This window comes from Crocodylus porosus, unplaced genomic scaffold (genome assembly GCF_001723895.1).
Source record: "Crocodylus porosus isolate Cpor-Errol unplaced genomic scaffold, CroPor_comp1, whole genome shotgun sequence".
Lineage (NCBI taxonomy): Eukaryota > Metazoa > Chordata > Crocodylia > Crocodylidae > Crocodylus > Crocodylus porosus.
In genome coordinates this window covers 1,280,438-1,304,186 of record NW_017728910.1, presented here as the reverse complement: position 1 = coordinate 1,304,186, position 23,749 = coordinate 1,280,438, and the positions used below count along the sequence as shown (strand labels likewise).

General features: G+C 40.2%; 2 protein-coding genes across 4 annotated transcripts in view; one reads left to right on the top strand and one right to left on the bottom strand.

Moving 5' to 3' along the window:
• MED12L (mediator complex subunit 12 like) overlaps window positions 1-23,749 on the bottom strand; it is a 300,171-nt gene that overhangs the window by 162,564 nt on the left and 113,858 nt on the right. The window lies entirely within an intron of this gene.
• On the top strand, window positions 6,633-22,514 carry P2RY14 (purinergic receptor P2Y14). The gene is made up of 2 exons (XM_019532588.1): window positions 6,633-6,729; window positions 20,552-22,514. The coding sequence occupies exons 1-2, from the start codon at window positions 6,694-6,696 to the stop codon at window positions 21,587-21,589; spliced, it is 1,074 nt and encodes a 357-aa protein (XP_019388133.1). The 5' UTR covers window positions 6,633-6,693; the 3' UTR covers window positions 21,590-22,514.

Sequence of the window (23,749 nt, the reverse complement as noted above, 5' to 3'; positions counted from 1 at the left end):
CAAGAGTAAATTGGATGCTTATCTTGCTGGGATCCTATGACCCCAGCTGACTTCCTGCCCTTTGGGCAGGGGGCTGGACTCGATGATCTCCTGAGGTCCCTTCCAGCCCTAATGTCTATGAAATCTATGAAATCCTTTGCTTGGAAGAGAAAGAACCCAATTGAACTACCTTATAAAGAAAGGGTGTCAGAATTTCAGGTCTAAGTTTTCCTGTGGGGACTAATATTTTCAGGTGCTGAACTTGAGGACTAGGGACAGAAGTTGCACATAAACTGGTATAAGTGATCAGAAACTGGTTCAAATCTGTAACACAACAGAAGTTCAGTGCATATAAACTGGTTTTTAAGTGGCCGAAACTGGTTTAAGATGAACCTGGATGGATATAGTGACAAACTTAACTGATTTAGGTTAAAATGGTTTATTGAACTTCTATTCCAGATCCCTCCCAGATTCAAGTCAACTTGCAGTTCTCCAGCATCCTGGGATGCTTTGCACCTCCTCTGCACACACCCTCTCAGGGTGGGGGACGAACATTGACTCAAGCATCTGCTCCAGCCGAGCAAGGAGGCATGCTCTAACCCTCACCGTCCCATCCCTCCTCCCTGCGGCTTCTGGCCTGGGCCACTGCAGGCATGTGACTGCACTTCCAGAATCAAAAGTGAATGTCTATTCACTTGCTTGTTGGTTTAGTCTTTGTAGCTTAGACTAACCTGCAAAAATTTAATCAATTCAACCTCGGGATTTTAGACCATCTGTACTTAGCCAACTTGCCTAAAAAAGGAACAATTTTCAGGAAATGGTCAGCATCTCCTCCCTGAAAGTCCTGGCTGGTGTCTCAAGTTTGGCACCAGATAAGGAACTCAAGTCATCTTTGAAAACAAACCCCAGCACCCAAACTGGGTAACCTTCAGCTTCTGATTTTCTGATTCTACAGGATCACCAGAACGCAAAATTTTGTCAGTGTGGTAACGACAGCTCAGAACAAACAGAAACGTGCACACAAAGATTATTTTTATCCTACTAACAGCTTCCTTGAGCATTCAGCGCCCTACTACACAGTATTTCAGTCTGTAGATTAGTCCTGAGCATCTCTGAAGTTAGAATTGATTGCTCTCAGTGATTATTAGAGGTGCTCTGCATCCTGGAAGTTCAAGATTCTTAATTCAACCCAAAGGCAACTGACTGAATATCTTACAACAGAGGCACAATACAACACTCCCCAGACTATCACCTGTTATCTGAGGTAACTAATTTTAGCTCTTTATCTGTTTGTTGAAACTGCTAGTAGTGGCATCATAGCCATGTTATGGGGTGTGTGTAAGGCTCATTTGCAAGATGTGTTTTCAAACTGCCAAAGATCCTAAGACCACAACCTAATCACTCACTAAGGAACAACTTATGACAGATGACTATTTCTGTAACCAGAAACTACAGCTGTTAGAAACTTCTGGTTTCAGTTCACATGTGATTGGTATAAATCTGAAGCCTGATTGACATCACTGGCATCTGTTTCACGCTGGCTTCACTTCACATACAGATGTATTTTTCAGCTTTAAAGCACTGAAGCAGTTATAGTTCCTAAGCATATTAAAACAGGGAGAAGGAAAAAATGTAGCCGTATCTTACATGAACATTGCCCTTCATGGTAAATGAAATCCACAAAAACATAACACCAAATCTTTGTTCTATGCAGCCTCAAAAAAAAGACCAGACCTGTTAATCAGTGGCATAGGAGGTAAGTCTCTACCACTGAAAAACCTGCCAGAAGAGAACTCAAATCATGCCCTTGGTAAAGAAAATTAAACATTATGGTCATGTTTACACCACATCCGACAGTGAGGCAGAATACTGCCATTAACATATAACCTAGCAACCTATGTATGCCTCATACTAAAGAAGTGTTCTGAAGCTGTTTTTAGTATGCTCAGTGTATCTCTAGCACTGCTCTCTATTGTGAACATAGTAGAAAGAGTATTCCAGGGCTAAGCTTCCAAACCTAACCTGTCCATCTTAAAGAAATTTGAGAATCCATTATAGATAATCTTGTAAATAGGAAAATTGGTTAAGATGAATAGGTTTATCTATTGGTAAACCTCCAGAAAACCTTTGACACAGTCTGCTCAAAGAATTCTTCCAGAATGCTAAAAGCATATATACTGCCTCTTACAATACCATCTTTTGACTCACAAGTCTGTATCGAGCAGTCTGACAGCTAAAGATCAAACTGTCTGGATTATAATGTACTACCAACCCTTGAAGAATAAATACTCTTTTGAATGGAAAATAGGAAGGATATTTGGGCCATGTCAATGAAACCAAAGTTCCAAGCATTCCTTAAGCTCACATGAGGCTAAAGTACTAATCAGTGCTGTTTATCTATTGGTAAATAGCACTGATTACCAATAGATAAACTTATCTAAACTTCTTTAGTGTTATAGTGAGATAACAGAAAAGATGGTGTACAAAAATATCTTTGGTGCATCAGCAACAGGCTTTTAGATGTATTCACTTTGCAAATCTGTTAGTGAGAGAAACTGTATCTATTTTTTTACAGAGATAAGCATATTTCAAAACTACAGATGCTATAACATTCCCATTGTAGAAACTAGTTGAAGACAAGCAGGGTGAATCTTAAGGTCTAACATTCTACGGTGCAATTTCATCATGGATTTGCTGAGATACTAGATTAAAAATGGCTGTGTAGCCTCCTAACTTCTTTTTAAACTATGAACAATATGGAGTAAAACCCTGATTTCTTCCTTAGAGATGAGAATGCTTTTGTGGCTCCAATTCATAGGATATGTAGAATGACTGTCTGTGTGTCCTGTCTATTCTGTAGCTCTGTGCTTGATACAAGAAAGAAAAAGGAAATAAAAGGTTGCCTAACTGTTTCCAAATACCGATTTCTCAGAAGCTGATAGTGATCAGAAAGCTGACAGCTAAAGAAACCAAATATTAGAATTTCATTCCTACCACTGACCTCCAAACTTGCATTTCCTCTGATGCAACTAATTCCTCTCTGATGCACTTTCTAAACAGGCTGGTGCAAAGTGGTCCACTGGTTTGAGTTATAATCTGTAGTCTCATGTACACTACTTATTAGGTACTGTGGTCTGCTTCCCTCCCCCCACGAGTTCATTCCCACAATGTCCACGGGCTCACCAAATAGCCTCCTTGAAGCTCTAAAGACACACGATACATACTCAACCTTTTTTTTTTTTTTATTACTGTTAATTCAGTCCATAAGTATCTTTTGACAATAAATTTACTGTATGGAAATGCTTGGGTCCTTGACCAGAGAACAGATTATCATCAACCTTTGGAGGAGAAAAGAGATTTGTTTTAGTCTAGCAAACACTATAACATTGCCCAATAACAGACTCTATCTTGTGGCCTTTCCTAGAAGTTCCTGTTACTCCTCAATTACATCCTCTCCTCCAAGGAAAGATTTATAGAAAAATGAAGTACTAAACTTGGAATTATAATAACAGGGGTAATGATACTTAGTGGTTTCACTTTCCCTACAGGCTTGACTTTCCCCCTCCCCTGTAGGAATTTCATTTGGAGATCAATCCAAAAAAAAAAAATCAGCAAAAAAAATTTGTGCTAGATCAGAATCTGAAGTCTGACCCTCTTCCCATCCCAGAGTACTGGGATCTGTGTCCTTTATGAAAAAGGATTTCACTTTGAACCAGCAGCAGCTGGAAGAATCCTCTAAAGCAGATTCTTTAGAAGGCTGTTTGTCCTGCACTAGTGCTTCTTTATTCCTCATCCATGGCTTTCATGCATGTATTCTATTTTTCATCTATCTTGGGAGTGAAGATAGAAGGGAAAGGAACACAGAAACAGGCTGTCTGCAAATCTTTTTCAGGGTAGAAACATCTGAGCCTTCTTTCTTATCCCTCCTCAGGTAAATAAAGAAATTTCAGCCAAACTATTTTTGGGAAAGGGGTGAGAAGGAGTCAAGGTTCCTCTTTCAGGCAAGCTTTCTTGTCCTGATGAATTCAGAATAGAGTTCTTGGATGGATGGAGTCCAGAGGGGGATTTTGTATGAATCCATACTTTATTCAAGGGTTTAAATGGGTTAAAACCAACCTCAGCTGTGGAACGTTGCAGATTCAAAGGATCTGCCAGCCTGCTTGCTGCTTTGTGAGAGACCTAGACAAATAGTGATGCCAGGGCCACTGAAAAGCTGTGAAAAGGAAGGGGAAGTGTCAGTAGTACCCTACATCTGCAGGAACTATGGGGAAAAGGGTTGGGCAGTTGTTCCATGGTCATGGTGAGCAGTCAGGATGGGAAGGAAAACTTCTCTAGCTCTGTAATTCACTCAAGCTTCCCTTCCCCCATGAGGATAACACCACATATTTCATAGACATTATGTCCAAGGACAAGGATTTTCTGATAAAGAGTGCTCACATTTCTCCCTCCTCCTCAGGGCAGAGAAACTGTTTTACAGGTTCCCCAATCTTGGAAGAGGCACTTCCATCCAGGCACTCTATCAGTAAAGAAAGGTAAGAGACAGCTCCCAGCAATCCTTTTTGTTCTTCTTTGTGAAACTGGATCTTATGAGGTGGAGGTGGGTGGGCACAGCAGTCCCAGTGACAGTGGATAAGAACAGAAACCCCTCAGCCAAAACCAGGACCTGAAAACATTGAGACTTTAGAGTCAATTGATTTTTGGGATTCGGGGTTTTTTTCATTTCCTCTGCAGCAGAGAGAAGCTAGCCTGCCTCGCTTACACCTGTGAAGGCAGATAAAATACACTGACTTCCCCAAAATGAAGCCACATTTCCCTTCACACTTATCAACAGGTATAACCTACTCTGACTATAACCTACCACGACTGCACAGAGCAAAGATGCAATGTTGTGAACTTTGGATCTCAGGCTGGTTAAGAAAAATCCAGCTAGCCCATCTCCCTCATGAAGTCAAGCACCTAACACCCTAACTTGATTTCTTTCTACAGCTATTTTAAGCAAATAACTATCCAGAAATATCAAATGAGATGAGCAGCTTTGTAAAAGGGTCAAAAGAAAATAAGTATTTAGAATTAATCACAGTAGAAAAATTCTTTTCCTTAGAAATTGTACCTTAGGGCTAGTGAAAGTAGGTTCCAGTGGCTCTGAGAACAATGCTTGCAAAAGACTGCCAGGAAGACCGCAACTATATAGGGCAGTTGGATGCTGCGATGCTCTCCCCATCTCTTCCATGATGTGAAATCACTTGAATCAAAAAACTTGAGTCACCAGTGTTTGTGGTATTTCATGAGTGTGCCAAGGCAGCTGGAATCAGAATTGCAGAAGCATAACTCACAACTGCAACTACAGTCAACCTCAGCGATGCCCTGAACATAAAAACAATGTAAAAGTTATAAATAAAACCAGTGCCTATGTCTGAAACCCAAAGCTAATGGGTAACTTGTGTGCTTTGACCTTAATCTCTGTATATAAGTTTCCCCCTTGATTAAACAGGGGCAGTACTACACTTTCTTACCTCACAGAATATATGTTCTCAGAGAAGGAATTCTGAGTTTCAGCAGGAAGAGACAAATTTAGGCTTTTAAAGTTTACAAGAAAACCTAAAGAGCAAAAATAAATTTGCTTCATCATTAATCTGTGGTGGGTTTTTATTTTGTTTTGTCTTGATTTGGGAAAAAACGTGTGCAGGGGAAAGGAGGGAAGAAGGAATGAGCCTGCAAGGATATTAATAGGACCTGAGGCTGTAGGGAAAAAAAACACAAAATAAAACAAACAAACAAACAAAAACCAGAGAGAGGGAGAGAGAGAGAGCGCACACCAAGATTTTTCCCCAAGAGCAAATCTTTGATGTTCTCCCAGCACACCCCACGCAACTGCAATGCAGTCCCTGTGAACTCTGGCTAAAACACATCCACTAATAACAGAAACTATTACAGTAGCTTCATAGAAAAGGTCACAGCTAGACATGGGAACAATATTTTTCTGCTTATGCTCAGCTTCAGAACGTTTACTGTTATGCCTGACTTTACAAATTTGTATCCTTTGAAAGCAATTCAGTGCTGATCCACATGGAAGTACACACAAGTACACTAAAAGCAGTGTACTTAACCATCTGCAGGACTTGACATTTAAACCACATTTGGCTAAGCAATATCACTGACACATTTTTGTTTTGGAGCTGAAGTAGAAGTTTCAAGAATTATCATTACTTAAGCAGATTATGCAGATAACAGCGTGAAGCATATTTATGTTAAATTAAAAGTATATTCGATTATTAAGGAGTTAATGAACACTACAGACAAGATTTCACAGTACATGGTAAGTAAAAGCAACTGCTTTTGTTTAAAAAACATTTGTCTCATAACTTATTCCAAGTCATGCAACAAGGATTTGTATTGTAATCTCCTCCTTTCTTTAGCCTTAAACTGACAACAGGAGAAAGATGGGAAGTGTTGCATGTAATTGCATTTTCTGTCAAAGAATCTTAATTTTCTGCCTTTTAAGCTTATTTTTATAGTTTTATTTTTAATTATTACAACTACTTTATCAAAATGTCAGTTACATTTATTTGGTTAAATAAATTCTCAAAAATGAAAAGAAACAGGAAGCCACACAAGCCACTCACAAGCAATAGTTAGAAGGCACCAACCAGGAAATACAGATCAAATTAATAGCCTTGTATTTCCAATGATCAGTTGCATAGCATACCCAGCTAGATGAATACTATTCCAGCAGTGATTGAAAAGATACAGGTAAGGAAATGTCCATACTTAAATATTTTAGGCTTATTTCCTAATATTCTCCTGCAACTTTTCTTTTCTTTTTTTCAAGTAGCATTTTTTATTTAAATTTTAACAACATTAAAGATTAGCAAAGTTGTTTCCATGTTCTGAACAAGCAATACATTGGATTACTTCCATAAAATGCGTGTTAGACATGAAAATATTAATTTACATGATCATTTGTAATTTTGAAATATTTTACATCCCTTCAAATATTTACCTTTATGAATAAAGTGTTTCAATACCTAAAATATCTCTCTACATAAGTAAATGAACTTACATTTGATACAGCAGGTGTTTCTAATAATTACATAATGGAAAGTCAGAATCCTTATATAGATACTCTGTGTGTTTCCAAGTGAAATATCTGAAATAAGCTCAATATTGGCTTAGAACTGAAACTGGTTCTAGGGGCATACAAAAAAGAATTGTCTAAACTTGTGAGGACCTTAAAAGGTATGTATGAACACAGTGGTTGATACAGGTCTGTGTGGGGGATCTGGCCCTTTAAATCATTAACTAACCTTGTAAAATATTCAGAAATAAGAATAAAAGTTTCCAGAAAATTATAATACCTAATGATCAGAAAATTGAGATAATACTGTTGTTTAACGAGAATAAGCAAGATTGGACAGTAAACAAATGAAATTGCTACATCCAGTTCGGAATATTCTATACTCCCCAAATAAAACACCACATTTTCTAAACTTTATTTAACAAGAAAACAGTTTTCAATAACAGTTTCCCTTTCTTCTGGCCAGGTTTCCTGACCAGCTTTGCCCTCTGAGCAAAGAAAGTATCCATAATACCCTTAATGAGTTTTAGAAGTCGTGTCTGGAACATTTGTTTTAAAAGATCATTATACATTGTTTAACATAGAGGGTACGTTTATTAAGTAGCATGGTTACTTAATCCAAGACAAGGTCTCCCTCCCCCTAATCAACATGAGAAAAAAGCTTAGTCTTAGATTTGAGTACTGGTCCAGGGTAGGTGCTGGCTCATACAGGACGCTCTTCCGATCTGGGGGGGGCAGTATGGGACTATGGGGTGTGGCTTGGGGGGAAAAGTAGGGAAAACTGCACCTTCCACCCCATTTACCTTCAGCTGCAGCCCCAACCCCAACCCCAACCCAGACAGTCCCAGAGCTACTACCACTGTTTCTGCCTGGCTGGGTAGGGGCAGGAAAGGCAGAGCTAGGGCTGCTGAAACTAAACCTGGAACCAGAGCTACCACAGAAGATTAGTAGGAAGAGGATATGGCAATGGAGTGGGGACAGGCAGCAGGGGGGCAGGCACAAGTAGGGGGACAGGGGGTTCTGTCCTCTCACTCCCACCCCAGATTTTTTTTGGGGGGGGGCAGGAGCACAGAAAATTAAAATGACCCCCCACACACAATAATTACATTATGTATAGAGGGAATATTAAACACATTTATAAATTTTCCATGTTTAGAATCTAATTATCAGGGGATCTTAAATTCAAAGTTGTCTTAGATTCAAGTAGCATAGTAGCATATTCTCTATTGCCAACTTTGTTACAGTAAAGTCCACCTTTTCATTCTAAGTATTACTCAGGCAAGCAATATGATTTTTTTTAGTTAAGTTTTATTTTCATTGAAAAATGTGCTATTATTGCCCCCTGGAGGAAAAACAAGAGAGTTTGCTTACATAAACAGAGGAATGATTTTCCAGAATTGTCAAGTAGATACAGCTCCAACTGAAGTCCATGACAGCTGAAGGTGTTCAGAACCTCTCAAAATCATGCCCTTAAATCACTAGTGATTAGTTCTATCCCTTTGAATTCTATTTACAGGTAACAGAACTGTTCATAGTACTACCAGTAGTGGTTGAGATGCACTGCATTTATAAGCTTGGAGACTGGTTTTGCAAACATATGGAATAAGAAACACATATGCACACAAACATTAAATCCCAGAAGAGTCAGATTCACATTCTCCTGGATTTCTGTGTCATTGTTTTTGAGTGTTGACTGTGCTATGCACACAGAGACATTTTCCCTGCCCCAAATGTATTTATAAACAAGAAACTAAAGAAGACAACAACTCTAATAAATCAGTAAGTAGGTTGAAGGTCAAAATTGACTCCTCTACCATTTATTAGTTATATCTCTAAAGCCAGAAATTCAGTTTAAACCCATCAAAAACTGTGTTAAGTAAGGCAAGTTCAGGCCAGTGCTACCTCTACCTTCCATTAACAAAGCTCCAGCTAAAAGAAAAGACACAAGAAGCAGCAAAATATGCATTTAAAGGGAAAAGTATATAGGAACAGAGCTGTGGATTGGGTTGAATTCCCCAGAAGACTGATGGGTTTAACCACTGCCATTCATTCCCAATAACCACAAGAAATTCAAGTATGTTTTCATACAAAACAGACAAATGCAAGGCTGCTGAGATATCCAAGCACTCCAGGTAGATGGCTGAGGGAAAGGAAGGAGACAGCTAACTCTGCCCCTCCAAGTTTTCCTTTTAATTAAAGTACTTTGAAATACCCCTAACTGTAGTTAGCCACTCAGGTGAAAGGGGTAACAGTACTGTTACTGAGAGAACAGGAAGTTTAAGTTTCTGTTTATCTTATTATTATTATGTTTGTCTTGTTAATTTTGTCCTTGACAAAAGCATTGGGATGCAAGGAAAGGCATTAGATAATGTCTTTCCCGGTATTTTCTGAGCTTCATATTTCTAGAACACCGTGGAGATTTATCTGGGGAGCTAGCAAGGGTCGTTCAGTGACAATTTCATTAAATATGTTGCTGTTGCAGTACAGTGCAATTCCCAATGGATAGGTGCACCATCACACATACCTCCTACCCCACTTCACTCGGACATTCTTAATAGGAATCCTAGCAGAAAGGCCAAGGTTTAAAAGGGCCAGGGAGAACAAACGACCTTCTCCCACTGAGAAGTGGTTCTTCCTGAAAAGCACAGCTGGATAGCAAGGAAGTGTAGAATTAAAGCCATGAGAGGCTATAAATAAACATCACCAAATAAAGCAGAGTAGCAGTGTTCAGTTATGTCCCGGCACAGCTGATCTGCTTCACTGCATGAAATGCACATTGTTCGTTGACCCACAAGATCAGTGGGCAATGTGTTCCCCACTTCCAGAGATGCAACCCCAGCAATTTCCAGGGCACATCTCTGGAGGCAGGGAATGCCGGGCAGGCACTCCTAAGGTTTGATGGGCCTAATTCTACATAGGAATTCATAGGGTGTACACAGGACCAAGCCCTGAGAGTGCCTGCCTGGAGTGCTGGAATATGTGGGCAGCTGTGGACTGCCTGTTCTCTCCCACCATAAAGCAAATAGACATCCACTGCAATAAAGTGCCACAAATTACTACTTTGTTGGAACCACAAATTTGAATGTATGTGGTGAGACAGGGAGTATGGAAATCCATTTTCACTTTGTAATGTCATTAAAATGTTTGTGGCAGCACAAAGGCAACATAAGACTATGTCTGTTTTCACCCTATGGGCATCAGCATAACTACTGATTCAGCTCTTTTCATAAGCAATTTAAGTCTATGTTTGTATTGAACATCTTCCCCTATTAGCTCTAACGTCATATGAATATATTCCCTCATAGTGGGAATATCACTTTGACTTTTCTGATGTCTTTATACGATTGACTGTTTATTACTATTCTCATTTTTAATGACCTAGAAATGAAGACAAAAAAGTGGAATGGCCAGCCAATACAAACACACACTGTTTTAAATGGCTGAAATAGCACCCAGAATATTATGATGAATATTTTCACTCCCTTGAGTATCAAAATGTAGATACTGTCTTATGGCAAAGGTTGATATGAACAGAAAAAAATATATGTGAATTCAGTCACTTGGAAAAAGAGCTGACAAAAAATTACTGATAGCTGCTGATAAGATGCAGTAAAAAAGACAAAGGTGATTTAAAAATCTATCTAAAGAAAGAAAGCACCCCTGAGCAAACTGGAAAACAAGTTACTGCTTCCCCTGTCCTGTCCTCATTCTGAAGAACGTATCTATACTAGAAAAAAATTAAATCTGATAACTGTGTTCACACCATTTGCAATCCTGCTGGAGACAAGGCAGTTGTCATTTTAATTTATATATGGTTAAGTTGCATATAACATTTTGGTAGCTACATAAGCTCCTGTAGCTATATACACTACATAACACATTTCTATAGCTATTGTGGAATTTGTATTGGGCACATCCTCTCAAGAAGTTCATGCATTTTCAATACCAAATGAGGCAAGGCAAGAAACATGGGTGTAAAACAGAGGATTCCTCTCCTATTCAGTTAATAATGCATTTGGGTAGTGTTAAACTAACCAGCCCTTTCAAATTGCCTAGTGATGTCCTGGATTTGAGGACTGCTTTTTGGCATCCTCAGCTGGTCCCTGAAATGGACTTTTGTTTTGGTTCTGACCAAACCCAGTCCAGACCAAACATTCTCATGGTAGCAGTCAGTGTCCCATTGCATTTGCTAAGAGAATGTAGCATGATTTTGCCTCACACATCATGGACAAGACTATACAAATTAGCTTGGTACCAAGGCAGAGCTAATTAACCTGGGCCTAGTGCTGCCTGAACACAGCTATACTGCTTCTGGAAGTAGCTGCTACATACCAAACCAAAAGCAGCATAGCCTCATTTCTGAAACAGCGAGCCTTTAGCATAGCTAATTAGCCCTTCCAAAAGACCACACTAAGGCAATTACAATAGACAATTTGCTAAAAAGTCCTATATTATTAGAACAGTGAAAGACATTTTCATTTAGCTTAAGTATTACAAGATTTTGAGAGGGATGACCTAAACTCTGTCCTAGCATCTTCTGAAACTTCTCATTAACCCAGGACATGCAACTATGAAGTCCTACATGACCATGGACATGTTCTGAACATGAAAGTGACTATTTAGTGGAGGACTGAGCACTCCAGATCAGTTTCTATGTTCCAACTATAAAATGCATATAAGTACCTATATCTTATAGTAGGATTACAGCATCATTTGTAACTGTGATGTGTTGGGCTTTTTTGTTTGTTTGTTTCCTGAACTTCCCTTGCATTACAAGAAACCTTGCATACAAGAGAATATTTGGGAAGCTCTTGATACACTGGTAGATTAATTTTGCCATTCAAAAACATTTCTATATTGTAGCAATTCTAACACTCAGTAATTGTACGGCAGTCACTGATCAAGCAGCTGCACTGGGTTCCAAAAATAATCTGTAAATCTCTTCTGTACTAGAGAATGTCTATGGACAGTCAGGAGGAAAAAGCAAATGATAGGCGGAAAAACAAACAATCTGAAAAAAATGGGCAGCAAAAATAAATTTGGTATTTCAATTCTTACAAAAAAATTAAAGGTTGCATCAATTCCCTGTTTATCAGCATAGATATTATTTGGTAATCGCGAGAAGTGTTATGAACTTTATGAACTTTGACAGTCAGGTTGCAGACTGCACAAAAAGTGTATGAGTGGTTTTGGAATCCATGTACAGTAAGAACAGGTATTTTAAGACAGAAGGCATTTCAGTAGTTTAAATAATGGAATTGCAAAACTCTCCTTCCATACATTTTGGCAAGGCTACAAGCAACTCAAAGTATAGGCCATTTAAGCACTTAACCAAATCAAACTTCTGCATACTCAGCACATCAATTTGGCTTCTTTGTACAAAGGATTCATGGATATGGGGTGGATGCAATGGTGCAGTAGAACCCCCCTTCTGATTCCTACTGCACAGAAGCAGTAGTGGCCTTTCTATTTCAGCAGGGCTGAAGGAGTCAATTGACTTCCTATCTCATTACAGTCTATCTGATTCCTAGCAGATGGCTAAAGGCTTTTCACAGGTGTTAAACAGCCCTCTCAGCTTTTTAATGTTCTTGATGGTTCACTAATGGTCCACTAATCGAGCTATCACTTCTTTGGTAAATTTGCTGTCTGTGAGCAGTCTCCCTTCTTCTATTTTACAATTTTGCAGACTGTTTTTAGCTCTTGTTGAAATCCTATTCCCTCCCTACCTCAATCCCCCTCCAATCAAATCCAGTTTTCAACAGCAACTAAGGTTTCTGCTTTTGGCTGAGCAACCAAGTTCTGCTCCCAATTCGTCTGTGAAAGGGTTAAAATTAGCTTTTGCCTGAGCAGGAAAGAGAAGGTTAGCAAGCTGACGATTAGGCTCTTGCCTTTGTTCTATCCAGCCATAACTCTGCAAGAGTCTTCTTTTCTCTTCGTTCTGCCTTCCCAAAAACAAAGTATGCATCTTATCTGGGGTGTCTGGTCTGCAAGAAAATACAAGGGAGTTCCCAAGTATAAATTAAAAACAACTCTCAGGTACAAGAATGACCCACCATTTTAACTTAATGCATATGAAGTAAAGGTAAAAGCAAGGGTACAAGTAACACGACAACAGATTTACTACAGTGCCAGACAGACAGAACCAGCCAGACAGCCAGATTTCCCCAGTTCAGATAACCTTAAATCATCGTGCATCTCCAGCAGCATTTTGCCAAAGAACTGACAAATCACTCAGATAATTATTTAAAATTAAATAAAAAGACATCTAAATTGCCTGATGCATAAGTCCACAAAGAACCATTCTAAATTCAGTAGAGGGTTATTTTTTCACCCTTAAAATGAAATATGAAATATGCAGAAGGTATTGAATGCCCTTTAAATAGAGGAATTAAGAAGTTTTTGCTGCAGGTACAGGAGCAGTTTGAACTAGCAGGAAGGAAAGACTTCACAACCCCCAAATGCATTCAAGCTGGGCTCTATGCCCCATAAAGATGAGGTGGCTCTGGCCAATGCCTTTAGTGTTTAAGGGATATCAACTATGCCACAAACTTTTCACCCAAAAACAAGGCACAGCATTAGCAGCTGCACTGAGACCCAAGAGACTCCATACCTGGCAACCAGGAACCTAATCAGCGACCTAATAATCGAAGGGAAGCTGGGTGACAGTGACCATGAACTGATCAACTTCACCATCTGCTGTAAAGCTGGCAAGTCAGTCTCAGGAAAGCTGACTTTGACAAGCTAAGGAGGCTTGTCAGAGAGGCCCTAAAAGGCCACAACCCAATGGAGAGGGAAGCTCAGGATGAGTGGTTGCTACTCAAGGGAGCAATCCTGGATGCACAAGCGAAGTCCATCCCATCTCGGAGGAAAGGCAGCAAAAGGGCACAGCAGCCCCCTTGGCTCTCCAGGGGACTTCTGCGTCTTAAAAGGAAGACCTACGAAGGATGGAGGACTGGAACCACCACCAAGGAGGAATACTCTGCTCTGATCTGGACCTGCAGAGAGCAAACCAGGAAAGCCAAGGCTGTGATAGAACTCCAGCAAGCTACAAATATCAAGGACAATAAAAAGTCCTTTTTTAGATATGTGGGGAGCCAGAGGAAAAGGAAGGGCAACACTGGACCCCTGCTGAACCAGATGGGACAACTGATAACCAATGCCCAGGAAAAAGTGAACTTGCTTAAAGGGTACTTTGTGTCAGTTTTTCACCAGTCCCATGGGACAGCCCTGCCCACTACGGGTCAGGGAGGCCCAGGTGAGGGAAATTTCTTGGCCTCCATCAAAGCTGACCTCGGGGACGCTTGAAGGAACACCTTGACAGGCTGGATATCTTCAAGTCAGCCGGCCCTGATGAGTTACACCCAAGGGTACTCAGGGAGCTGGTAAGCATCATAGCTCAGACCCTGGCAGGGATCTCTGAGAACTCTTGGCACTCTGGTGAAGTTCCCAATGGTTGGAAGAGGGCCAATGTCATGCCTATCTTCAAGAAAGGGAGGAAAGTAGATCCAGCAAACTACAGGCCCATCAGCCTGACCTCTATCCTGGGGACGGTCTTGGAAAAGATTATCAACGAAGCCATCCTTAACAGACTAGCTGAAAGCAATATCCTGAGGGATACCCAGCATGGGTTTGTTGCTGGTAGGTCTTGCTTGACCAATCTCATTTCCTTTTATGACCCGGTGTCTTATCACCTGGACAAAGGGGAAGAGATTGACATTGTATATCTTGACTTTAAAAATGCCTTTGATCTGGTATCCCACGATCACCTCTTGGCTAAACTGGCTAACTGCAGCCTCAACCTCATCACAATCTGCTGGCTGGGGAATTGGCTCCACGGTAGGATCCAGAGGGTGGTGGTTGATGGGAGCCAATTGTCTTGGTGCGCTGTGACCAGTGGTGTCCCTCAAGGCTCTGTCTTAGGGCCTATACTATTTGACATCTTCATCAATTATGTAGACATTGGTGTCAGAAACGGACTGGCCAAGTTTGCCAAGGACACCAACATCTGGGGTAAAGTATCCACACCTGAGGATAGGAGGGTGATCCAGGCGGATCTGGACAGACTCATGAAATGGGCGGACGAGAACCCAATGGTGTTCAACACCAAAAAATGCAAGGTTCTCCACCTCAGGAGGAAAAACCTGAAGCTTGCTTATAGGCTTGGTAGTGCTACGCTGGTTAGCACTACAGATGAAAGGGACTTGGGGGTCACGATTGACCACAAGATGAACATGAGCCTTCAGTGCGATGCTGCGGCTAGTAAAGCGAGCAAAAATGCTGGCTTGCATCCATAGATGCTTTTCAAGCAAATCACGGGACATCATTCTCCCACTGTGCTTGGCCTTGGTGAGGCCACAGCTAGAGTACTTCATCCAGTTTTGGGCTCCACAATTCAAAAAGCTTGAGAGGGTGCAGAGGAGAGCCATGCAAATGATCAGAGGTCAGGAAAACAGACCTTATGATGAGAGGCTGAGAGCCATGGGACTCCTCAGTGCTCAGGGGTGATCTGGTAGCCACCTATAAGTTTATCAGAGGTGCTCATCAGGATCTGGGGGAACATCTGTTCACCAGAGCACCCCAAGGGATGACAAGATCAGTCACAAACTCCATCGTGACCAATTCAGGCTGGACATAAGAAAGGAATTCTTCACTGTAAAGTCCCCAAGGTTTGGAATAGACTGCTCCTGGAGGCGGTTCAAGCACCTACTCTGAACACCTTCAAGATACATTTGGATGTTTATCTTACTGGGACCACTGCTGACTTCCTGCCCCTGTGGCAGGGGGCTGGATTCGATGATCCTCCAGGGTCCCTTCCAGCCCAAATGTCTATGGAATCTATAAAGACCTATTTTCTTGGGATTTAGTCAAAGATCAAGGGTAAAAAACATGTTCTTGAGGAGAGATGAGATTTTTGGAGAAATGTCTGCGTGGAAACCATTTTTATCAGGGTGATGGTAGAAACCATCAATGCGGAGTCGATCCATTAGCTATTAACCTTAATTTCATTTTCGAAAAACTTGATAGGCATATGAGAAAGCCTAAAATAATATTTGCTATTTCTCTTGTGTGCATCCATGTGTGAAGATATACACTTATAAACTTCACATAGCACAGAATTCTAGCATTGGCTTCAGAAGATATGCAACACAAAATATGCAGTATATACCCACAGTGAAAGCAAGGAGCAATGTACAAGCCTCATCAGGAAGAACAACAGAAACCAAAACTTGTTTTAAGAACTTCTGGTTAAGGATCACAGTTTTCCATGTCAACATACTATGAAGAGAAAAAAAGAATCTCAGAATAATAGGTTTAAAAGGCACTTAAAAAGGTTATCTAATCCAATCCCCTGATCAAAGCAGGATCATCAAGACTAAACCAACCCAGACAAGTGTCTGTCTAACCACTCTTAAAAACATCCAAGGACAGAAAGTCCACAACCTCTCTGGGTACCCTGTTCTAATCCTTAACCCCCCAAAGAGAAAGTTCTTCCTAACACTCAACATAAATTTCATTTACTGCAATTTAAGACAAACAGAATAAGAAGCTTGTTTTTTCTTAGCTAACAAGAGAATTGGGGTGGTAAATAAATAGCTTCATTTAAAAACACTTTTTTAAAAAAAGAAAGAAATACAGCAGTTTTATAAGAAAATACTCAACGCTTTCTACTTTAATTAACTTAGAAGATTTATAAATAATGACATTAGCAGAACACTTTTTTTAAAGGGGGGGAGAAAAGAGTCACTGCCCTCTATGTGTTGCATCCAAAGGGAAAGTGTTAAAGTATGGCTTAGCCATACACCAAAAAGGAAAAATCTCCTCCACATACACATAGGGGGATAAATTTTAGGGGAGTGGGGAGAAGTACTTTCATTCTATATAAAACCCACAAAGGGACATGGATTACTGAGGATATATGCTATAACCCATATCCCTCTCTACAGCAGTTCCAGTGATTGAGGCTTTGAACCTAGCTCTGTAGAACAGAGGTAGGTAAAATACAGCCCGCGGACAGGCCTTGTCCAGCCTGCAGCAGATCCCTCGGTCCCACCTGGCCCAGGCATCATGCCATGGTGGCATGTCCTGCCGCTCCCTGGTTAAGCAGGGCCTGCGGCTGCCCTGAGCTACCCTGTAGTTCCTCTGCACTGCCCCCACTGCCCTGTGGGGCAGCCCGGAGATGGCAGTGACAGCGCAGGGCAGCCCAGTGCAGGCTCTGCACAGTTGCTGCAGGAACCACAGGGCAATGCTGGAGGGAAGTGGGGAGTTGCTTTTCCCCTGCACTGAGCACACTTCTGCCCTGCCATTGCTGCTCTTGCTATAGCTGTTCAGAGTGAGCAGGCAAGTTTGCAGCAAGCAAAGGGCAGGTCCCCACCAGCACCGCAGGACTGGGACCAGCAGCTGCCAATACCTGGGCTGCCCAGAAAGACAGTCCAGTGCAGAGCTGCCCCAGGCTCACCGTGTGCTCAGGGGGCAGCAGGACACACCAGGGGTGGGTGGTGTGGAGCTGACACAGCGGCTGGGTCGGGGCTTTGTGCACATCTGGCCGATCCACTCCTGCCAGGGTCAGTCTGGAGTAGGCACAGGGTCTGCTGGGGCTGCACACTGCTGGCAGTGGTGGGGAAGCGCCACAGGGCACACAGGCTCTGGGCTGTTGCGAGGCAGGCACAGGTGCTGACTCACTCAGGGGGGTGCATGTGGGGGGGCTTTCATGCACACCCCAAACCCACAACTTCTCCCCCGCAAACTTCACAACTACACTCTCCCCTACACACAATCACACACCCCACCAACACCACACCCCGCCCCCCACACACATACTCATGGTCTATAGAAGGAGCCCTGCTCACTACTACCTGCACATACCCCACTACACGCACCCCCAGCCACTCTCCCTCTCCACACACCCCATAAAACCCATACCCACCCACACACCCCCAACAAACGCTCCTCACTAGCCCTCCCCATACACACCCACACCCCCCACACACACACCCAACACCCACCCACACCTCCCAATATACAAGAGTAAGACTTCATTTTGAGCTATTATGCAATCACTTCTATATACATGCTGCAAATCACACAAATTGGGACCAAAATCTTTTTAAAATAAAATTAAAATGTTATTGTACATGTTAGATTTTTAGTACTTTTTTCCGTTTCCAAGATGGCAAACCCCCTTCCCAAAAGGAGTACTTCCAGGGCAAGGGTAGGGACTAACAGTGACAAAGATCAGGGGTTAGGGGGCGGGACTTCTAGCACCAAGATGGTGACCAGGGGGCAGGGCTACCCTTGTGGCTCTTAACAGCTCACCAAAACTCATGAAGCGACCCTCTAGCTAAAATAATTGCCCACCCCTGCTGTAGAATCATTATGGTGATTTTGACACACTAACTTTTTTTTCTTGAAGAACAGCAGGGAAAGATAATTGATCCAGGCAAACATGAATTGACTTCTGTATGACACATGAAAGGCATGTCTTGAATCTTCATCCCTCTCTTCAAAGATCTACTGAAAGATTTCAAGATTCTCTTCTATTGCTAAGTGTTAGATGACAATTAAATGTTTCTACCAGCTCCAACTAGCATTTTAAGTAAATGTATCGTATTACAGTATGATGTAAAACTATAACTGTGGTTTCCCCCCCTCCCTCGATTTAGGTACACAGATTACACAGCGGGAAAAATAGATCTTTTCCCCTTGGAATGGAAAGATCCCTAGAACAATAACACCCCAGTGAGTGACCATCCACAACTTATCAATCAAGACCAAGAAGGGTAAGGACATGGCAGCGATTCCAGCTGCCTTACAGGTTCTGTCATATGTGACTTTTGATCCTCTTTCCTGGCATCCTCTTTCTTACTAGCATATCTGTGAACTATATAGCTGCTAAACACAAAATGAATTAATATAATCTTCCTCTAAGGCAGGCTCCCAGATTGGACTCATGCTGTAGACAATGAATTAAAAAAAAAAAGCAGCAACTATTTGTACCATGTTGTTGAGACAGCAAACAATAGCCTGAGGCATCTGAGCGAAAGCCACTCCCTTAACTGACCCAAACTCTTTACTATCTGCTACTGAGTCTGGGATTGAGTCACATGCTGATAGTGAATGTCTTATCCATACAACATTTCCTTTTACACAATATTAAAATATATTCCTCATACTTGATAAATAAATGTGAAAAGCTTATACTTTAAATGCAGAATATACAAAGACCCGTTTTCTAATTCAGGACTGTTAAAACCTAAACAAATTGGCCTTATTCTCAGCGATACTGATCAACCTCAACTCTCACTAATTTGAGAGAGAAATTCATATTTTGAGTACCTCTGGAAATCAGGCAATATTTATTTGGGGTTTGTTTGTTTTTTTTATTAACTAGGATTAACTAGGGAAATCTGAGAAGACAGTCCTACCTTACACCTTATGCAGGTATACAAATGAGTCTCTTTATACCCCATGATCCAGAGGATCGATAGTTGCTTATCAAATATTGACATAAGCAATATCTCTTCTAGTAAGACAGTGTCAGCTATGAAATACTGGCCCTTAGAATTAAAAAATCCAGCACTTCATAATGGTACATATATTGACAGTCAGTCATTCAACTACACAGAATGTGCCCCAGTACACAGGTCATGTAACCATGACAGATTGTGAGCAGAAGTTCTTCCAAAAAGGACAGTGGATCTGAATATACCCACCAGCCTTCCCCTGTACCAGCACCAACCTTATCCCAAAACCTTCACTGTTATAAACAGAGTACCTCCCTTGACATCTTTTCTACGCAAGTCAGTTCTGCAGAACATAATTTTAATGGTTCTGCTGTGTCTGGAATCCTCCATGGCCACAAGGTGCACCATTGTGCTGCACAGAAAAAAAGAACTGAAATGCCAGTTCAAAAAAATAAAAGTAACAATTTTGTTCCACTCATTATATATACAACATGCAGTTTAGATAAAGTCAAGACATAAGAAGCTGGGAAAGGAGAGAGAAAAAATTATATAATTATTTTGCTGATTTTTTTTTTTAATGAAAGACCCTTCTTTATATAATAAATACTGTGAGTTTTTTTTCTTCTATAAGATACCCAAAATAAATAAAGTTAGGCCACTCTACAGAGAACTCCCACAAAAAAACAACAACAAAAAAAAACCCACACACATTTTGGGTAACATGCCTCCTGACCAATTTCAGGGCTGGGTATGTGCCCACATTCACCAAAAAAGGGTTGAAGAATTTAGAAAAAAACAAACTGAAAAACAAAATAAGTGATGCTTACTTAGAGAGAGCTAGTCATCCAGCATCACTGGGCAAACAGTTTTATTATGCACACTTGCCAGAAAAGTTACTATTTTGATTCTTGAAAAAAAAAAATATACCGATGCTACAACAAACTACAATGATGTTAATCTTACAAATAATGATAAGGACAATGAGAACACGTCCATGGTATCTTCTTGGTAAATCTAATTTTCCTTCTGCTTTCAGGATCACAGATTGAAACATTCTGAAATGCTCAACTCAAGTGCAAATACTTCAGGCAACCACTGTACTTACAACTCAGTAGTAACCAAGCAAGTCATCCCGCTAGCATACAGTTTCATTTTCATAGGAGGATTCCTGCTAAATGGCACAGCAGCATGGATTTTCCTGCACGTTTCTAGCAAAAAAAGTTTTATTGTCTATCTCAAGAACATTGTTGTTGCTGACCTCATCATGAGCCTGACTTTCCCTTTCAAAATTCTTGCTGATACAGAAATTGGGCCTGGGCAACTCAGCTTCTTTGTGTGCCGATATTCAGCTGTTGTCTTTTACTTAAATATGTATATTGGAATAGCATTTTTTGGCCTCATAGGTTTTGATAGGTACTACAAAATTGTAAAGCCTGGGTTTACATCCTTTGTTCACACAGTAAATTACAGCAAGATTATCTCCATAATCATATGGGTATTGCAAATGTTTTTAGCATTGCCCAATATTATTTTAACTAATGAGTCTCCAAAAGAGAGAAATCCCAAAAATTGTATGAGTCTCAAAAGCGAATTAGGTAAATACTGGCATAAGGCTTCAAGCTATATTTGCCTAGGAATTTTTTGGATTGTGTTTTTTCTATTAACCATTTTTTACAGTTTGATATCAAGAAAAATATACAATTCCTACAAAAAGTTCAGGAGAAATTCAGAAGCAACTAAGAAAAAAACCAATCGTAACATATTCAGCATCATGTTTGTGTTTGTCATTTGCTTTGTCCCATATCATCTCTGTAGAATTCCATACACACTAAGCCAAACTGAATCAAAATACACCTGTCAGTCAAAAAGATCTCTGTTCTATGCAAAGGAATTCACTTTGTTACTGTCTGCTGCAAATGTATGCCTTGATCCTATTATTTATGTCTTTCTCTGTCAACCCTTTAGAGAAAAATTATATCAAAAACTGAATCTTAAGTTGAGAGCTACAGGTGAAGCAGAAAATTCTAGATCTAGAAGATCAAACACACTTCGTGAAAGTATAAATATTACATAAATTCAGAGATCTCTTGTGATGATAATGTTGAAAAATAGTGAAGAATGTATATGGTTAATAACTGAATTGCATAAATAAAAAGCATATGCAAGAACAAATAAGATTCCAATATAATAAGCAGTTCACCTATTTTATTTCCTACAATATACCATACCTGTACTTATACTCTACTTCAATTTACTTCATCCTGTAATATGATAGAGTAAGTGATCTTTCTGTATTTAAGGAGGACAAAATAAAATTACTTGATTCAAATCCTGGAGCATGCCACGTAAGTAGCTAGAACTAAGAATAGACCAAGAAGCAGCTACATCTTGTTAAACTCCTGGGAAACCAACCAAGAGCATAAAAGAAAAAAAAAACACACCTAGCAGGATGCAACTGAGACCAGCTGAGTAGCTCAACTCAAGACCTGCACATTCTCAGGTAGTGCTGACTTTGGCAGAAACCCATTTGGCAGAAGCCAGCAGGGCCAAGCCAGTGCACTCAGGCCCTGGAAGGAAGAAAGTGCCCTGCATTGATATAACAAAACAAAGACCTGAGAATGCCAAAAGGGGCTCCAACAAACATCAAGAGAGGGTGAAAGAAGAGACAAAGAATAAAAGGTGAAAAGCAGCTTAAATCTTTAAGGTTCCACCTAGAGCTTGGAGAACCCTTGTTAGGTTATGAGACGAGGCAATTTTAAAAGTTTATGAAAATTTATTTGTAACTCTTAGAGAAAAATCTTTATTCAATAAGAATGAAACCACAGACTTTTACAGGCTCTTATACAAGCTGTAGCCTGTAAAAGAAAATGTAAATCTTCTAGTTTTTGTCTTTCTAAAAAAACCCACATTAATTATAATCTACAGTACAGACATAAGCTATCTATCCTAAATATTACAGAACCATTCAATAAGCCTGTAGAAAAAGTAACCTTTCTACTTAATTTTTCAGAGCTTTTCCATAATGCCCCAAGACTATTTTAGCATACACTCTAGTCACCCGATTCATTTGCAAATCATTACTGAAATTCTGTGAAAATGATCTCCAAGCAAAAACAGGCTGTTCTGTTTTGGAGTTAGATTTGAGACTCTCAATCTATCAAGTCCCAAGAGAATCATACCCCCATTCTACCTACAGGCTGAGAAAACACAATTTGAGTCCAACCCAACAACTAGCTTCAAGCAGGCCTAGTACATAAATGCAATATACAGTAAAATCTCAAACTGTCAGCTAACATTGTTAATATTATGCATAACTAAATTTTACAAGATACATAACATCCATGTCTTCATAACATACTGCAGATTTGCAAAAAACTCTCTCTCCTGAATACCAAGTAGTGCACTAACATCTTCTGGTTACTTACAGCAAGATGGAAATGGAAAATGGAAGTCAAAACTTGAATTGAAATGGTTTTGTAAGGGAGAGACTAAATACTTAATCAAATTACCAGAGACTGAGTCAAAATATGACTATGCAGTGAAGCAACCCATTTGGCACGCAACAGGGTATGCACCAAAGAGTTTGCATGTAAAATGCAACTGCAACTTCACCAACCATTTATTTGAAAGAAGTGAAGAGAAAATAAAGCAAGCAATTTGTGTACTTGGGAAAATGATTTGGTATTTTAGTTTTGTGCCAATATTACGTTAACTTTGTACAAAGATGAAAAAATTAACTAAAAGTTACCCACATCTAACATTTCAAACAGGAAGTGACGTTTATTTGTAATTTTCAAGATTGATCGCGTTTTCTTTTATAATTTTACAGTGAAATTGAGTTAGTGAATGTAGTATTCATATAAGGCGCCAAAACCAGGAAACTGAAATCCTCATTCTACTTCATGAAAACTATACCACTGGAAAACAAACAAGGTATTTCTAACATGGATACTGTCAAATGCCTTACTTCTGTTCTGATAGGACAGTGTCTCCTTGTGAAAGAGCAGTTCACAATCTCTATACATGATTAATTAAAATAGGGTATCCTGTGACAAATCTATGGGATTTATTAATGATCATTAAATAAATACACATTCACTGAATCCGTGTTTCCCAAGATCATAATGAATCCCTGTTTGAACCTGCTTTGAGACCACAAACCCAGGGCAATGGCTATTTGTCACCATTAACCTATATAATATTTGAACCAGAGAACTAGAAAGTAAGCTACTCA

Coding starts and splice junctions, on each gene's coding strand:
- P2RY14 (XM_019532588.1), top strand. CDS start 6,694: ATGAATACTATTCCAGCAGTGATTGAAAAGATACAG. Junction 6,730..20,551: donor CAGTGATTGAAAAGATACAG/GTAAGGAAATGT, acceptor TTCTGCTTTCAG/GATCACAGATTGAAACATTC.